Consider the following 19,696-nt stretch of genomic DNA (forward strand, 5'->3'; position numbering starts at 1 on the left):
GATTTACCTGCATGCCTCAGGTGTACAGGCCATGACAAGGCATTTGGGGAGGGATAGTTTGCAGCCAGTCCTCCTCTCTGTGGAGCAGGTGATGCACTGCAGCCTGTTCTAGTCCCTCACTGTAGCTGCAGTGGATCAGCCTGTGATGGAGGAGGTGAGGATGGACTCAATGAAGGTGATGTAGAAGTGCACCATCTTTGTCTTTTGCAGACTGAATTTCTTCAGCTGCTGCAGGAAGTGGTGATGGATGAAGGGTTAAAGGGTGTGGGTGGCGTCCTGAAATCTACAACCATCTCCGCTGTCTTCAGAGCACGGAGCTTTAAGTTTTTCTGTTTGCACAACTTCACCAGATGGTCAATCTCCCACCTGTAGGCAAACTCACCCCTACCAGAGATGAGTCAGATGAGTCCTTCACAAACTTTAGGACCATCACAGATTTGGTCATTGTGAACTCAAGTGTACTCTACTTAGGCACCATGCCGAGTTCACCCAAAGAAGTGGTCTCAGGCACAATCCATGTGGATGTGGGATCATTATGGGAGATGTTGACACAACTGAGCCAACAACAGGGTGCTCATCAGTGAGACTGTTTGCAGAGCAAATTGTAAACATCTCTTGTCTCTTCAAGATCAAGATCGATGTTACTATTGTGAAAGTGGATGAGAGGGGGAAGATGAGATGGGGGAGTGAATAGGCCCCTTGCCTATTGAGAAAACACCCTTGTAAACTTAAGGCAGAGGAAGAGCAAATGAAAAGAGTGTCTATAAAGTTGGGACAGTCATAAAACATGAGATCAGCACACTGATGTCATGGTGTTTTTAAAGAAAATATATATATATTTTTTGTTTATTCTCTGATTCTCTCTGGGTAACAGTAATTGTTACCATCATGGCTTGTTGTTCTTCAGTCAAGCCCGAGGGCTGCCCCCTTGAATAAAACAAACAGCCCCTTTAGAGATTCTGCCATATGAAGTGATATAACCTCTGCAGGAGGGGTTGCATAACTTCAGACAGAGGAGGGGATGTTTTTGCAGAGTTCCACTTTAGAGCTTGTGTAAATATTTAGGAGTAATAGTAGAAAAACTACAAAAACATTCATCTGCAAACTATTGAACATCTTTGGTCTGTAAAACAAAAACATCTGTGAGTGAACAACAAGACAAAACAGAAAGTCTCAGCTGTCTTAAGTAAAAGTTGACCTTCTTTGATACTAAAAATCCATTGATAAAACTCTAATCCCTGTTTACAGATTCTGTATTAAAAGACTAAGAAATATGGCATAATAAACCATTTTTAGCACTTTGATTTTAAAGACATTTTGGAAACTGCTGACCAGAACAATCAGAGTCAGGGCCAAAGTGAAATTTGTGGGTCTATGCCAGAAAACAAACATTACAGTGAAAATTAATTTAAACACAATCATCCTTCACTGTTAATAATGCTGCAGGAGCACAGCTCTTTGAAATGAAAGAGATAATTGATCTTATTTTTATTGTTTATTTAAAATTGGCTGGCAGATCCCCAAAGTTACAATATTGTTGCCATCATCAATTCTTTTATCAATTACATTCATTAATAAGTCCCTGTAAACTTACATCTGGATAAATGTGGAGCATACCATCATCTCCTTGCCCTTATTTACTTTTAACACCATTCCAACTTTAAAGTTTATAGTTGGACAACAAACAAAACCAAACTGGTAAAAATTCTTATCCTGACGTCCGTTGCCATATTGAAAAGGTCTGCAGTCACTTCCAGACACTTTTAAAAATATATTTTTTAAATCAGATACAAAGAGTGCTTCACGCTTTTGATTCACAACTTTCTTATATCCAACTGATCATTAAAAGCTGAATTAGAGTACCTAGCATGAGCTAACTGAGTTAATATTGAAGCATTTTAAAGTCCTCCTGGTTATTAGGCCTCCTGTTGTAATTGCAGAGCGAGTGCCTCTTTAATCTCGTGTTCACTCGTGTCACTCTCTTCCTCTTCGTCTTTCTCCTCCGCTCTCGGTCCAGCTCTGATCAGAACCTGCTTGACAACCATGTCTTAATGCACAGCGGGCTCCAGCCGCTCAACAATAGTCATTAAACTTGTGGATTAGCCCTGTTATTCGCTTGAAAATCATGCACACACACACACTCGCTCTGTTGCAGTGAGGCCCTGCAGGCCAGCAGGGAGGCTGATTGTAACAGGAACAGATAAGACGTGGGTCTAGTGAAGGACAGCTCACAAGTTTTAGCCACAGAGAGTCAGTTTGGCTGTGAAGGCTTCATGTCATCTCACACTGCCTGACAGTGGGATTCTTTCTTTGTCCTTCATCTGCTCTTTATTATCAAAGAAGTCTGAGTAGAGTCAGACCATTTAACTCTACATAACGAAGCTGCAATAAGCTGTGGCCAGACTTTGTATGTATTTTTAAACTTTGTATTTACACAGTTGGCTGTGTCCCGAACACACTGCAAAATCCACATACTGTAAAATCTGGTGTTGTAGATTTACTTTAAAAAACCATTTTCATTAAAAAGGTAACTTTATCTTAACATTTCAAAGCCTAACACGCATCATGAGTTGGGGTCTTAAACTCACATCTGATGGTTTGAAAGATTTACTGATGTGTCCTATCAGCAGTCCTTAAGCATCCCCATTGTACCCCAAGCTGGGGCTCACAAAGCCTCATAAAACAGTCATGTAATCCAGGCAAAAAAACCCAAAACAAAACATCAGCCTTCTTACTTCATTCCTGGGTGGATTCACTTCATCAGACAACCTTTCAGTGATGGAAAAGTGCTCTGAATGACCCCCATGGCCAGGTTGAACCTTTTACTTTAAGGACTCTTGATGGGTTAGGGTTATGGTATCAGTACTACCACCTGTAAAATATCTGCCATGCAATGAAACCATCATTACCATTATACATTGTGTTGTTGCACACACAGAAAGCACAACTGATGCTGCCTTTCACATAGCAGAGTGAGATGTCACAGACAACAGCTCAGAGTCCAGTCATCAGCATGTTTCAGACAAGTAAACATCACCCATTCGTGTCAGTGCAGTTAACTCTAATCACAGCAATGCAGTAAAACATGTTTGCTCCTCTACAAGTTTAACTTTATAATAGCAGCATTTATCATGTATGCCTGCTCTGCAGAGCATGAACTTTGGCCTGCCTTGGGCTTTATCACGAGCTCTGCGCTGCAACGGAGCAACTCAGTTTGTCTTTAGCCCAGCACTGCTGTAAGTAATTTTTTCTAAAACAGCTGTTTAAAGGTGTGCTCAAAGTCATGACTGGCTGGTTTTCCACAAGAAAAGTAATCATTCAAGTGCTTTTCATCAGTTTGACACACCTCAACAGGAGAGAAATGAAACTTAAAATCTGATAAACATCCTTCTGTGACCTGCTCAGACTTGAGTTGAGATATCACATGTTTGTTTTAGGGGGAGACTATAGCTCCTGAAAATGCATTTAAATTTGATCTCTTTAATTTTATGACATGATACCTTTCCAACAAAGAACAAAAAATAAATACATTTTAAAGCTATTGTGAATTTAAGTTCAGGCTGTATCAGCCCGGGCAGCCATGTTATGATAGATGTCACACTAGTATTAAATACTGCATCAGTAAAACACACTTATTGTGTCCAGTTAAAAAAAAGACTTTCTGATATTACAGATGTCTGATGGGTACTCAGAGATGCTAAGTATTCAATTTACTAAAACTGTTGATTTGAAATCAAATTTAACCTTGTTCGAGTATTTTTTTTTTATTTTTCTTTTTTTTTTTAAAACAGTATTTCATCAAGGCCTGTACATTTTGTATATTTTTTTAGAGTCTTATTTGTATTGCTTGCAGCTGTTTCAGCTTTTTATTATAAAACTGTCTGGAAATCTGTGGAGATATTTGTGGAAACCCATCTAAAGATGAAATTTAGAAAGATTTTGGTGCTTCTAAGCTAAAAATGTGGCCAAATGTTTGATTAGTTTTAACATTCTGAAAGTAAGATGGACTTAATGATTCCTTTCCGACGGAGCTTATAGTTTAACATACAAAAACTCAAGCCACAGCAGGCTGGACTGATTTGTTTGAACTTCTTATAACTTTAAATTTCTTTTTTTTTTCTTTTTTGTTTTGCTGCTAAAGTTAGTACTGTTTTCACACAAAATCAGATTAAGACTCTTGGCATAGGAGTGGACTTGTGTGCAAAGTCCACTTTCTTTTCATGCATGGCGGAGCAGATTTCCGGGTAGAGGAGCTCCCCGGCCCCTCCTGACCTTTCATCACACTGTGAGTTGGAGTTGCGATGTTTCTAGACGGTCTGAAAAAGCTCTGTGAATGCCTGAGGGCAGCCTCTGTCTCGTTTCCTGACAAAATATTTCTGATAGATGGGACGGACCAACTCACCTGAAAGGAATTAATCACTATCACTTTAAAGTGATGCAAGAAATAGCCTAACGCCACAGTCAATCATTGTTCAGTCATCTGGTTCAATAATGAACCAACTAAGACATTTTCAAATGAAGTAAAAGAGATTTGATATTAAACGTTATTGTTGGCTAATGTTACATTAGATAATATGTAAATAATGCAATTTAAAACAGGTGAATAATGTTAGATTTGCAGTGAAGAATCTCTAATAAGTCCCTGCAGAATTGAGACCAATGCTACTTTAAGAAACATTAGCTGAAGCTGTTGCTCAAAAAATCATTTCATTTCCCATTTATCTACACCAGAGGCTACATAGCGTCATATCAAAATTCACTGTTCTGGTGTTTTCTGTGGTGGTACTGTTAAACAGGACAGGCTTGTCATTGTAAAAACTGCTTGCAGGATTGTGTTTTTAAAATTTCAGTGTGGAGCAGCATTACCTTCCCAATGGGGAAACCAGAGACTCTGCTCCTCTCATGCTCTTTCTCTGCATCTGTTTGGATAGTCTTTTTAGCCTAGGAAGGTTTCTAGCTGAGTGAAACCATGTATTTTAATGTTGGCCATAATAAAGACTTGAATTCTCTAAATATAAGAAAGGAGCTTCGTTGCTTTCTTTCTTGTCTCCTTTAGCCTAGGAAACACTGGACCATCCTTTACTAAAGGAGAGAAGAAAAGACCACCCACAATTCCTTGCATCAACTTCATTTAAAGTGACGTGCCTGCTGATCGTTCATCAAAACAAGTGATCAATATGGCTAACGTTACCTTCACTGAAATAAACAATAAAGTCATTGCATTTTTGGGACTTTTTGGACTTCCTGTGTACCTCAGGCTGCAGTGTTGATTGGCTAGAATTCCAGTGACATCTTAGCCAATCAGGTAGTGTTGAGGGCAGGACATACTGAGCCAGAGAGAACACACAGGCAGCAATTATGTTGGTTATTGGTAGAGTACATTGTTGATACTGGCAAAATGCCAACTATTGGTGCCGGTAATCAGCCAGACTGATAAATGACTCAGAGCACAGTTAGCATCTGTGCTTTTTTCTATAAGTTATTAGTTTGATTTTTGAAACATTTACTTTTCCAATTGACCAGATGTGACATGACAAACAACTTTCTCCACCAGTAGATGGCTTTTTTGAAGTGTTTTGGCTAGGGATGCACCGATCGATCGGCCAACATTGGTATTGGCGCCGATTTCCTTAATTTTAGGAGATCAACGTTCGGCCGATCCTTGTAAATAAGATCGGTGGATAAGATCGGCTTCATATGCCTCTACCTACTAAAATGTGAAAAATGAAAGACTAAAGGAACTGATATAATTTAGTAGTTTGGACAGCAATGCTTTAAACTTTTCATTTATGTTTGAGAGAACTACCTCTTGTGCAGTTAAAACAACAAGTTTGTATTGTCTAATGGGTATCGTTCAATGTTTTTCAATAAAATAAGATTGGAACATTGAAGGTGTATGCTGTCAGTTATAAAAAAATCGGTATCGGCCAAAATCGGAATCGGCAGGTCAGGCTTTTTAAAGATCGGTGATTGGCCAGAAAATTGCAATCGGTGCACCCCTAATTTTGGCCCAGTTGCCAACATTGCATCAGCTATTTGACACAAGAAAGGAACTTCAAACACCGAAGCTTGCATTAGTTGTGGTATTTTCAGGGATATATGAGGCACAAACATGACCAAAAACACTGGTGAAATCCTGGAGTGTCTGTTAAAGCTATAGAAAACCATCCTCTGAGACTGAGGGTCTAATGGATCTGATGAATTTTTGATCCCAGCGTTGACTCGGGTCAGTGTGCTCTCAGGAGGTGGAGCTGACAGTCAGCAGGTCAGTCAGACTGCACTGGCATCATAAATATTTGATAAAGCCAGACTGTTCTCCACCTTCACCACAGAATACCACACATCAGAACAGGTGGCTTTTCAGTTCACTTATGTTTTCATTGTTCACAGTGAGGAATACATTTTAATGCAGCACTTTAGTTTTTTCCTCTAGCTTTCTCGTCTGTTGCTTTTTTATGTTTCATTTAAACTGCCCTTCTCTGTAAACAGGAAACTAATAAAGCGGAATCACGAAACAGGATTCCAGTCGATTAGCTTACAGGTAGCTCTGCCTCTGCTGAAAACTTTCCCTTTCCCCTCATCCTGGATTGTGTATTAGATGTGGACATAGCAGAGAAGGAGCTGGTAAAATCCTGTTGATTTGTAAGAAAAGATGGATTATATGGTTGTGATAAGCCTCGAAATCAGGCCTAAAATCATCTTAAATGTGGCCAGCCTAAAACTGAAAGAGAAAACAACCCAGGTATGACAGGAAGTAATATTAAAACAATAATAAAAACAAGTTCAGTCTCTGAAGTACCAAGCGAACCAAAGATGACCCAAACGTTTCCTCTCTAATGTAATTGATGTCACTGTCTCCTGAATTGCATACCGTGTAATTCTGCTTTTGTTAAAACCCATAGAATGATTCAGGCGTCCTGTTTCAGTGTGGTAATATTTTCCAGATCACTTTTATCTTTGGGCTTCCTCTCCTTCTGTCTTTCTTTCTACCTGGAAGTGCGTTTACTCTCTGTGTCGCTGTCGCCCAGAGGCCCGGCTGTCATTACCAGATAATGGAGCCTGAGCACTGTCCTGAATCTGATCGCCTTTATTTAGCTGCTCCTCTTCTTTCCCTTTGTCCCTGACCCACATACATGCACAGGCACAGTAAGGAACACAAATAGCAAGTGTCAGTCTCAGTCATGAAGGCAACTATGTGATAGACGTTTTAATTTTCCAGTGTGAAACAGTTTTTTCAGAGGTGTTCAGATGATTTCAAAGTTTAGGTAATGTCTGTCATCAAAAAAGAGGATCAAACCAACAATTTGAATATCTTTATTAGGTCTTAGGTTTGTGGCATTAATCTCTGAGAAAGTGGGGAACATTTTAAGTAATAGTAATGACTTTAATAGCAAGGATGACACCTTACAAGCTACAACAAATGCATTAAATTGCACAGCTCTTGTCTCCTTGGTGGGTTATGTCTCTCTCTAAAAATTTTTTAACCAGTCCAATAATTACAACTATAACATCTTTCTTTCACCAAGAAATACCCTTTGTCTTTCAGTTTGAGTTTTTAATTCATGGCTTCACATACATGCCCTTTAAACGTAGATGTTTGTGTTGAAAGAAACACTAGCTCCACGCAGGAGCTGATAGGAAGTCTAAAAAAATTAGGGTATTTTTCCAGTTTAAAAAAAGATGCATCGGAAGAATGACGTTTTTGTCTCTGAATTTTAGAAGAAATGCAGCTCGTTAATAAGGAAAAGATCATGGTTCAGAAGTTGCACGCTAGCTCACAATGCTAAAGCAGCTTACATAACGATCTCTAATCTGCTCTGAAAACTTGGAATAAGTGCTGCTACCAAAAACTACCTCTACCTTTAGTCTTATTTTTCTTTTAATAGTGATAAGAGCAAGAACTATGGATGATGTCTGGTAAACAATGACCCTACACGATGCTTCAGGTATTTATATCTAAACTACTATGACTTAAATGTGTTTGGATATGAGATGTTGTCAGTTCTTAAGCTTATAAAGTCTCCAAGCATATATGTGGAGCTGCTTCTTTTGTTTGTTATTGATATGATAATCAAAAGTATTAACCCTTAATTTTAATCTGGTGCTGAAAATGATAAATACAGGTCAAAAATCAATATTCGTGCCAAATTCAGCACCTCCAGAATGAGTCTAAATTGCTGAACCTCATCCTTAAACTCATTTTATTGTGGCTTATTGAAGTTTTTTGTCAATAAAAACACTCATGAGTTTTGTTATTATGGCTGCATTAGTAGTGCACCAGATCTGCTACTACTTGGTTGTAGCCTGCAGGGGGCAGCATAACTCTTTCACCATAAATCTGCTGCGTCTGACTCGTTCCAGCTGCAGACAGTCTGCTGAGCCTGGGGAAAATCATTCATAAAAATAAACTGAAGTAAATATTTTTAGAATAATGAACTTGAGTGTTACACACATCAGTTACACTGAAATGATCCAAGATGTTTTTTTGTCATTATAGATGTACAATTAAACTTTGTCCTGCCAAAATGTGTCACATAATTTTATATATATAATTACTGGCTTAAAAAGAATAAGGTCCAAAAGCAATAACAAGATATAACAATAAATGGTAAAGTGTTTGCATGCATGCTTTGGGGGGGTTAGGCAAGGGCCGTCTTAATACAGGTTTATAGACAAAAAAATGCAGGTAACATGCTACCTGCTATCTAAATTGTCTAGATATATTGACAATATTTCAGCAACCATGCACTTTCTCTCATAGCAGCTTAGGGTTAGAGACTGTTTTTTTTTTTTCTGTACTTTTTTGATGCTTAAAATAAAGAGTAAACAGATATCGGTTTTTCAGGGCTGATGGTGATTATTAGTTGTCCATGAGTCTGATATTTGGAACCAATAATTTTTTTAACATACAAAATGTACATAATGTGGCAAAAGTTGAAATAAATGATAAAAAAATAAAAGGGAAGAAAAATAAAGTTCAGCCCACTGTTTTTCAGCATGAGAAATGGCAAAGAGCACCAGAGTAGTAGCAGGAAAACAGGAAGTGATGCCATACGTTCACTGTGTCAGTGGCACCAGAAGTTCAGTGTTGATTGGCTGGTATTTGTGTGACATCTGGCCAGTCAGATTGTAATGTGTACAGGACATTTGGTGAGACTGAAGAGTGTAAAAATAAAGCCAGAAGGGCAGACAAACATTTCAGAGGAATCAAAGTAGTGCACTTTATGAGTAATTAATTTAATTGATTATCAGTACAATAAAAAGCAGATACCAATAATTGGTCTAATGATTAAGGTTGGCCATGTTTTGTGAAAAGAATTGGGGCACAGCCTTATAAGCTTTAAAGTAGACATAGAGACCCGGGTTTTAGTTTGTGTTTTTATCACACAATTAGCTGATTGCTAACAGCTCACTGTACTTTTACGTAGGGATGCATCGATGGTTTAACATTGGCTTCAGCTGATACTGGCCTAATGAACAAACATGAGCCAAATGTTGCATTAACAGATATCAGTTACCAATGTTTATCTGCTGGATTTGTCAGTTTTATGCTGGCTTCTGATGCATCGAGCTGCTATGTCATGAGAGATTTACCACTTGGCAGATGAAGCGAGCAGCGTGACAAACTGATACGTTTTAATGGTCAAATGTGAGAGAAAATGTTGGAGTCTTGGACCAAAAAAATGAAATCAGCAGTATTGGTTACATTGTAATGTTAAATAACATAATTAACAAGGGCCAAAATTTTCACACTTCATGCATCTTTATTTTCAAGTATGTATATAGTCTGCACAGCTAAAATGGCTCATGTCTTTTTATTTCAAAACTAGCTACGTTAAAGCTCCTCATAAATTTTAGCGTGGGTACTTGGAGAAGTATCACAACACATTTTAGTTTGTGGATGTTCTGATAGTTTCATTATTTCACAAGTCAGTCTCTCTTTTGAAATGTTTTTATTGATATCCATGATTTATGTTGGTCGACTTGAGATTGGATAAAATCTGGGATTACACTTAAATTTTGGAATAATTAAATCCAAGATAAACATTAAAAAGGGAACAGTATTGTTAAAGCCACAAATTTAGCTTAATCTGGTTATCAGTACAGCAGGTACCAGACCTCTGCGAGGACATGTAAATGTAATTTAGCCAAACACGTGATTAAAAAATGAAGCAGTATTTGCTAAATAGAGGGTCAATTCCTTTCAATAAAACATCTATTGGTGGTCATCCACTGGGACAAACATATTTTCCTACACCTGCTGCATCACTGGAAGCTCCACCTATCATATCTACAGTACAGCCTGCAGGAATACAATAAGATTGCTTTTGGGAATCATTTGTGTTTTAGTAATATTTAAGTTCCTTCTTTTCTTCTTTTTTCCAGAGTTCTTCGGCAGCCAAGTCCTGAAAATGTGGTTCTCTTTCTTCATGCAACAAATGAGGATTCTGGCACTTGGAAAAGAACCTTAAATCCCAGTTCAGTGAACAGGGATGAGATGACTGTTTGGAGGATTTTTGTGCAGCCTTAAGGTTCATTATGTGAATGGACTGAAACTCTGCAAAGACTGAGGGCTAAACAAATCACAGATCTAGACAATGCAGCATACAACACAGAGAATACCTTTGACATTCTATGATATGTCAAAAACAGAGTATCGAAAGGATATTTCTTGCAAAGCTAGCAATAGAAACAACTGATAGAAAGGCCTACCCGCTCCTAGATGCAGACATGAGTGTTTCTCGGCCCTCTGATTGTTTCCCCGTACGGGGGAAAACTGGATCCACCATGAGGCTTCCTCTCCACACCACAGGAGACCACAATGGAAATGCTTTCCCTATTTCCTCTTCCTCCTCATCCTCATCATCCTCCTGTCTGGGGGAGTCATCCCCTGAGTCCCTACGGAGTCTGAGCAGCCTCAGCGGGAGCTGCATCGACAGCCCTCTAGACTACGACATGTTTGAAGTCACATTGGTGACGACTGTGATGGCCACAACAGATGAAATGACAGGTGTTGTCGTTTCAAAGTGGGTACCAGAGGAAGAGATGGAGGAGGAGGATGGTAAAGTGGATAATAATGATGAAGTCTCAGCTGGAAAGATGCTAACAGCAGGAGAGGTTACAGAATCCAATGATAACTCTGTGTCTGTTTACCTGGATGCAAATGGTGGCGAGTCCTGCAATGACACCTGGAATGAGAACCTGACCATGGCCTTGACACTGACGATGAAAAGCGGGAGTGAAAGCAGTGAGAAGAGGAGGCATGGCTCCTCAACTCCAGACTCAGATGCAACAGAAATCCCTGCAGATGATGATGATGAAGAGGAGGGTTTGTTTCTCTCTGTGAGCTCTGATGTGGGTATGCGGAGAGCCAGCACTACTCTCACAAGCCTCGCAGCCGGGCTCCAGACAGAGGGGACTGAAGAGGAAAGGTCAGGGGTCGAATCAGATGAGCCTGTGATGGTTTCTCCTCTCAATACAGAGCCTCCTGTCTCTGAGGATCTAAATGAAGCCCCTCAGATATCTTCCCCATCTGGGAGTCCAGCTGTAGTTAATGAAGTCGCATCCCCTCCACCCGAGGAGGAAGCTGAAAGACCCGAAGTATCCCCTAAAAAACCACAACCAAACACCAGAGCAGCAAAAACCAAATCAACAAATACGACTCCAAATGCTCTAAAGACAGCAACGTCCACCGCAGTCACACGATCAAGTCAGGAGGTGAAAAGAGTCTCCAAACCTGACCTAAAAAATGTCAAGGCTAAAGTTGGATCTCGCTCGAATGCATCTCCTGTTAAAACACCTGTCAAGGTAATGAAGTGTTACTGCAGAGTAATAGTTTATGAATTTTTGACCAGTCATATACATATTAGTCATAGGATTGTCACTTCCAAATTATCATGCACAAGGGTCAAAATACTTTTATTGAATTTAATTTTAATCAAATTTAATTGCATTAGATATATGTCTGTTTAATGATTTCTTTAAAAGCTGAGCTGTAATCCCCCTGTGAAAAAGTCAAATTCATTCAAAGAGTGCCATAAGTCAAAAAGTGGCATACACCAGTTTCCTCTCGCTGTTTTTATGTAAACTTTGTGTACAAATGAAACCCCTTGCCTTGGTTTCGTGCTCAAAACAACAAGGAGAAATAAGTAGGTTTGTTTCACATCGTACTTTGATAGGGAATATGTAAAAGCACAAAATAAAATGCAAAAAAATGTGCACCTTAATATGCAGTGATTAAAAAAAATGTAAATATATATGCAAACAGAAATACAGAATGAGAATTCATGTCATTTTTGAAAGCAGAATTCCCTATTAATAGTTAAGAAATGATTGACCTGATGGTTTCTAAACTGTCAAAGAATATCAGAAAGAAAACCTGAGTGTCTGTCAGTTTCAGACCCAGTTTGATGCATTATGAACCAGAGACCCCTGGCCTTGGTCTTTCTGCTCAAAATTACAAGGTAGTTTTTGCATTACATAAATAAAATAAAATTAAACTATATTTGAAAAATAGATAAATAGACAAATTAACAGCATTGATTTATATGCATCTATTAACAAAGATAAGAATGCATACAGAAATAATTATGAAAACAAATGAAATGTATACAGTCTTTTTTTTTCCCAAACTTTTTTACATTTTATTGATAATTGATCAGTGTTTTTGACTTATTTTTGGTGCATATTCAGTTTATAGTTTTCAGCCTTTTTCTATCTTAAATTTTTACTTTTGAAAGGCAAGCTTTAAATCACCCAGGGTCTCATTTATGAAACCATGGAAAAGTAGAATTTAAACACATGTGTAAGGACCTTTATTTGTGTATACCCAGTGTTAACAAGACCCCTGACCTCGGAAGTATATTCAGTAAATTTTTACAGCTTAGCTCTGATTTAATTAAAAAAAATTTGAGAAATATTTATTAATGTGCATCTTGTGAAGACCTGGCATAAAAAAAATAGATGTAAATATCAACCTTAAAAAGACGCATTCTGAGTCCATAGTGTGTTTTTAATCATTTACAGTTTTAAAAAAATGCTTGCCTTTGTATTTATTAATTTTTGAATGAATAGAAAAAAAAATTGGAGTCCATGTGCATGGCTTAAGTGGGTGATGTATTTTATTATGAAAAACATGGGGAAATAACTGGCTGCATCATCCTTTCATCCTTATATCGCTTTAATTGCACAATTGATATTGTTTACCACCGATGTAACCGGCTTTTGTGCTGTCATGACTCATTAGTTCTTTTCCCTAACTTTTATAATTTCTCTCCTATCAGCAAAACAGTCCTGCTCCAGCCAATGTGAAGAGAGTGGCTTCCAGGAGGGATGAAATACAAAAAGAGGAGGGGGATAAAAAGCAAAGATCACCTGCAGGTCCAGTCAGAGCTGCAGTGGTGCTGAGACCTGTTAAAGGAAAAAGCAGCAACTTGAAAACAAACCACAGGCCAGCCTCCAGCGACTCCACTCAGCCTGACAAGAAGAGTTTGTCTGTCAGTCGAAAACTTTCTGCCTCCACCAACTCTCTGGGGTCTGAGGATGGACCACGGGAGTCCCCAAGGAGGGATGTCCAGATTGTGTCCAATGACCAGGAAAAAACTAATAGAGTAGAAATGAAGAATCAGGGTGAGGATGCTCATGAAGAGTCTGCAGAGGACCAGAGGGAAACTTCTGGAAAATGTGGACCAGAGAAACAGAGGAACAATGTTAAGGTTTGTACAAGTAACCTGTTTCAGTGTGTTTAGTCTGTTTACTTCATGGGGAAAAATGTATGGAAATCCATATTACAGCAGTTTAATAATTTTTGCTTGTGCATGGCAGATATCCAAACATCAGCATAACCTTTTTTAAAACTTTAACACAATTCTATTTTCAGTACATCAAGGGAAGCTTAACACTGGACATTTGGACCAAAAATGCATAGAGAAAGTGTTTACTGGAGTCATAAATGAATTCAGAAGTAGTTTTTGATTTGTCGAAGACTTCTACACTTTGGAGAGTGCTCACTGGTAGAAGTAATGTCCCCTTCTTCTGAACAGGCATTGGCTAAGCGCCTCTTCCATGTATGCGTTTAATTATAGGTGACATAATAACATGATGTCATTTTAAATACAATAGCCAACATGGTTGCAGTAACAGCTCTGGCTCAGATACAGGTTATGCAACACGACCGTTGTGAAACAGAGGTGTTACCTTCCTTGACAGCACCTCATCTGTGATATAACCTGTGTGGGGAGGTAATTATTTGATCAAGAATTTAATTTAATAGATGTTTACAGTGTTTTTCAGCATGAGGTTCAAGGTTACACATCTTTCAACAGTTTTCTTATTAACCCCATGCTCTGCAGATAAAGGAAAGCAGCTGCAATGGCATGTGCAAAAACATTTTCAAGATGTTAGGAACGTTGTGATTATGAAAAGAATGATTTATAAACAGAGTTAACTAGAAGACACAAAAATCGAAAGAATTATCTGATACCCTGTGAGATGGTTGGTTTGTTTTTTGTTGTTGTTTATTGTTGTTTACACATAGGAGATTCAGAGTCATAGCTGTTTATAGCCATAGCAGTTACTTCAACCTTGACGGACTCACGAGACCCATTAATAAGAGGTTGTTAGAAGAGCTACAGTCCAAAAACATCCCTTTTCCTCTGAAAAACAATAGAGCTCAACTGTGCCTGCCCCATTTTTTGTCAGCTCGGGTTCTGCAAGTAAAATTCCCTGTTCAAATCCCTCACACATTTTCACATTTTGCAAAATCCTTATTCCAAACCTTAAAATGCATGAACCAAGCTAACCAGCAACCTGAATACTCATGACTATAAAACATTTCATTCAGTGCAAGAACTGCATTCAAAAACAGATAAAAATGTAAAGAAACTCCACTGTGTATGTATTTGTTTACAAGGGTACAGGAACTACATATCCCACAACCCATTGTGATTCATTGTTTTTTTTTTTTTTTTTTTGGTTAGGGCTAGTTTTCAAGCTTTCAGACCATGTATGTACCGTTTTTCTTCACTTACCTTAGTAGTAGCTTTCACATTTAAATTATAATATTTAAATGTGCTGGCATGCATTGTCCTCAACAGTATTCATGCTGGTGTGGTAGAAGGCTTTTCATGGCTACCAGAGACTCCACCAATCAGAGACATCACTGTGACACTCTTAGAACTCTTAGATTTTGGTTTATTTTTTGGCTGAGATTGTGAATAGACTGTTTCTCTTAAGAAAAGGCTGATATTTAAGAACTTTTGTCTTGTACAGGAGCTTACATCATAATTTCGCACACAGGTAGCTTGTAGTACGACTAACTTTAATATTTCTGACACGGCGTTTAGTTGGCTATTATGGATTTCAACATTGGATCACTGTTTAAACTAACGGTTCTCACCACAGAGTTTAGGAGTGTTTACCACGGCTTCATAGAGTGGATGGTGATAACTGTCCTGCAGCAGCAGCAGTCAGTACTCCATGTCTGAAGGCTACTTGGTATCAGATGATGTTCAATTATGCAGGAGACTGGTTAGTAGTATTGATAAGCTCAAGCGTTGATTTTTGTGTTTGAAAAATAAAGATGGATTGGCAATCAGAGCACAAGACCTGGTATGAATTATTGGTTGGTTGATACAGCTAGGAGAACAGGAACCTGCAGTCGGTTGATGTGACTTGGAATCAAATGTTTCTACGGCTTATTTCTGGGTTTGGGGTAAAGTTAGACTTAAAGGTCACAACTATTCTAAAAAGAGCTCAGGAGCCGCATATTGCAAATTGCAGGTTGAAGGTGTGTTTTGAAGGAGGGAGTGTTGCGTGTGCAGTGTGTGTCTCTGGTATGTGTTTTTTAAAGATCCAGTGAGATGGCGACAGGTTTCAAACCTGCCCTGACGTATTTTCTGACAGATAGCCTTGGGGGCTTTGTGTCAACACAGGTGAACTGTGTGTAGATCTCTCCTACAAACACACACATACAGCAACAAATACATTTAAAGCAAATGTAAATATCTGTGCTTTCTGTGCATTAGACTTGTTTGAAGAAATGCTCCTGAGCTGTTTGAGTTATCAGTTTAGAAAACGTTGGAGTCAGCATAAATCTGTCAAATCTCTGCACTTTGTTCCTTTTAGCTGCTGCATTGATTGAAAACAAAGAAAAGACAGAGCAAACTCGAACTTTAAAGTGTGTATTTTAAGTGCTAAAGTTTTAGGGATGAACTACATTTAAATATCTATGCCTGCTAAGATTAATTTGTAATTATCTGCATATTGGATACTGGTAAAAATCCAGTAATGTGAATCCATAGGTTTTATGGTAATTTAGATGCACTACTTTTCCATCATAGAGGCTGACCTTAACCTGAAAGGATGAGATAATAGAAGATGGCTTATTTGCACATCAATCCTTGCATACCATGCAGGAAAGGCACATCACAAGAGAGGGAAATCGAGGGCAGAAAAGAGCCATCTGATGGATGAGATCACTGTGACCAACTGGGAAAACTTGTAGTTACATGGATGAAAGTGAACCGGACAACATTGCTGCATCTTCACAGCAGATTCCGAGCTAAATATTTATTTACATTGCAATGACGTTGATACTCATTTTAGTATATCGCTCTTTGATGTGTTAGAAGTTGTGATTTAGGTTTAACATGGTGTGAGATTCAATTAGCTCTGCACTGAAACAGTTGGTTCAAATGTCCTCAAGAGGGACATTTAGTGCTTTCACACTTGCACAACTCCTTAAAACTCCCTGAAGTTTTTCAGGATGAGCTGCTTATGTGAAGGCAAAAACTATAATTTGTCACCCTGACTTAATCCAGAATTTTTACCTCTGATGTGAGAAGGCAGCAGGCAATATTAAGGACAAGAGTAAGAGAATGTGTGAACTTTTCCACCTCTGCTGGGCAGTGACCACTAACAGCAGTGTCTAAGTTTTCCTGTAAAGAGTCAGACGTCAGACCCTCATCTCCAAACTCGCTCCATGTGTGCTTGTGTTTAGAGTCAGAGGGGGCAGGAACATGTAGGGGTGGGGGTAGGTGTGACAGAAGGAGAGGAGAGAAAATTGGCCTGGTCAGTGCTGGGATCCTCAGGGGGAATGTACAACACAATAGCAACTTTTTTCTTACTCCTCTTGTGGCTTCAACACACTCCCAGTTTTCCCTCCTCCCTCTCTTTCCTTCTCTCTCTTTTTTCTCCTCCCCCCTCTGTCTCAACACTCTCTCTGCCTCACTCCTCCCTTCTGCTCCTTCGCTGCCTCCCTCTCCCCCATTCCACATTTCTGACTCCAAGCGGGGAATGGCTAACACCATGGTCTCGGTGCGCAGCGCCGAGCTGGGGCCCCTGGGCTGGGACGCTGTCACTAAACGTCAGCTCTTTCTGCAGAAAGTCTCCTCCAAGCTGGGGCCCAACGCCAGGCAGCAGGGGAGTAAGGGGACCCCGGGGCTGGCTCCAGCACCTCCAGGGACAGGCACTGGACCTCCAGGGAGCAGGCAGAACCAGAGTGAGGGCTCCACAGTGAAGGAGGGAGGACAGAACGGGGGAGGATCTCCAACCAGACGCAGGCCGAGTCACAGTCAGAGTCCGGGTAAGTGGACACGTTTACCTCATGAAAGCATGAAAGCAGGAGGTAAACACACAGCAGCACACATGCAGCATGGAGTGAGGGTCTGCTCCTCTGTGTTTCTGTAAGAAAAATGGTTGTGTCTGTGCTGCAGATGCAGGAAATGAGCAGGCTGACACTGCAGAGCTGCCAGTTAAAATGCCTTTCACATACCTCTACACCACTTACATGTACACTCAGTGAAAGATACATTCTGTCTAGAAGGCTTGAACACACTCTGTTTCATGATTTACACACTTTGTCACACACAGAGCATGCTGCTGATGGACAGGCATGTACGCTCAGTGTGTGTGTGTGTACTGTAGAAGCATGTGTTTGTATCTGTATTAGATTCTCCTCATGTCAGTCTCAGCTGCAGTGTTGCATAGGAGCAGAGTTTCTTTATGTCTTTAATCTCGGTCTAACTTTGCTGGACACTCAGACTGTCTGTGTGTTTGTAGAGTAATTTTACCCAGCACCTTCTTGTTTGTTTTCAGAGGAAGTTTGAGGACGCGTTCTTCTCCTTAACCACATGAAAACAGTCAGGGATACAGCAGTGGATTGATGTGAAACAGTCGCAGTCTTCAGCATTGAGTAAATATTCAGGCGGGTTTACCCACAGTTGTTGAAGTATTACTCTCAGAGATGTGAATCTTTCAGCATCCCACAATTAAATTTAGCTTCAATTCTGGGGGTCAGGATTTGATTCAGAATAGATTTTTGATTCAAACAAATTCCTGATTCAGAAAACCTTCCCTGTTTATTACAAAGAGGTGATTATTTCAGCATCTACTCCTGGCTCTCGTGCACTAAGGAGCTGTAAATTCTTATTTGACATTAAAAAAGCTTAGTAAGATGTGTTAAAGAGAGTGCATTCTTAGCCTTTTTGTTAGGTTCCAACCTAGGAATACCGTATCCTAGGGTATTAATAGCTATGATATCGCTTTAATTACTGTCATGAAGGTAATGCTGTGTAAATAGTGCATGTTTATGCCTTGAGAGTATGTGTCCATTCCCACTAGCACTACTGTCAGTTGCTTTCAAGGTGAATAAAGAACTCCTGCCAATGATGTACCAGTGCATAGAAACATGTGCCATGGCCTGGCACAGCGCTGCATGGCACCGTGGTATGGTTTTCTTTCAAGTCAAACTGTGAAACGTGAACCGCTGGCTGTAATTTGAATTCTTCTTTCTGCGTTAAAGCAGTGATGAGACTTGATGGAGTTTATTAGTAACCACACACTCTGCATTCCACAGCAGCAGCAACTGCAGGCATAATTGCAACCCTTGAAGGTTTTTAAAAGCATTCAAACACTTTTATGTTTAAAAAGTTAAATCAATCTTTGTTTTTGGTTATTTTAGGCACTGAAGTAGTCTAGCGTTTTATATGCTTCCTATAAAGTGAACTTGTGGCAGGAGAGAGCTTGGCATTATAGCGCTACGTGGAAATGACATTTAAGGCTAATCTTTATCAGTTTAAAAGCACACTGAACATGACATAACATTCCCAGATCCTACATGATAAAAGTTGATTTTTATTTCTCATACTACCTCTGGGAGGAGAGAAGGGAAGATACAGGAAATGAGAGTGCATCTGTGTTATAGATGGAGAAAAAAGAGGGAAACTTCATTCGAACCTCTGTCCTGAAGTAACTGTTTACTTGTGTGAAAAGCTTTAACTGTAAACGCCACCCTAAAAATGTTGTTTTTTGATCTGTAACATAAAGCATTAAATGAAATGAAGCGCCTGGAGGCATGCTCTTGAACACGCACATCAGCAAGTGCTTGTATAATGTGTTTTTTTTTTAAATACATGCCAGTAAAACCGTATACCCCGGTAAAATTTGGAGAGGGTATGACGGTACTTAAAAATGAGTACTACCCAATCCTACAATCTGAAATGATTGTGCCTGGTGTTACAACGGACCTGACTAATCAGCCTCATTTGAGGAGAACAAGGCAGTAGCTCCAGGTGGGATTTGGATATACTGGAAGCCAACAGTAATGGCTGTCTCCACTGTAACGATTATCTTGGAACTTATCTTGTAACAATAGTATATCGACAGTTGCAGCAGAACTAGACTGCATCAGCAATCC

The 19,696-nt window shown here is 39.4% G+C and overlaps 1 protein-coding gene across 3 annotated transcripts in view; it reads left to right on the forward strand.

Annotated features, from left to right (window-relative positions):
• Positions 1-19,696, forward strand: part of LOC121508895 (microtubule-associated tumor suppressor 1 homolog) — a 129,248-nt gene that overhangs the window by 41,010 nt on the left and 68,542 nt on the right. For all 3 annotated transcript variants that reach the window (XM_041786028.1, XM_041786029.1, XM_041786027.1), the window contains 3 exons: positions 10,387-11,808; positions 13,284-13,715; positions 17,383-17,584. In XM_041786028.1, coding sequence (XP_041641962.1) covers positions 10,636-11,808; positions 13,284-13,715; positions 17,383-17,584 — 1,807 coding nt within the window. In that variant the 5' untranslated portion in view covers positions 10,387-10,635. The remainder of the gene's footprint in view (positions 1-10,386; positions 11,809-13,283; positions 13,716-17,382; positions 17,585-19,696) is intronic.

This window comes from Cheilinus undulatus, linkage group 4 (assembly GCF_018320785.1).
Source record: "Cheilinus undulatus linkage group 4, ASM1832078v1, whole genome shotgun sequence".
Classification (NCBI taxonomy): domain Eukaryota; kingdom Metazoa; phylum Chordata; class Actinopteri; order Labriformes; family Labridae; genus Cheilinus; species Cheilinus undulatus.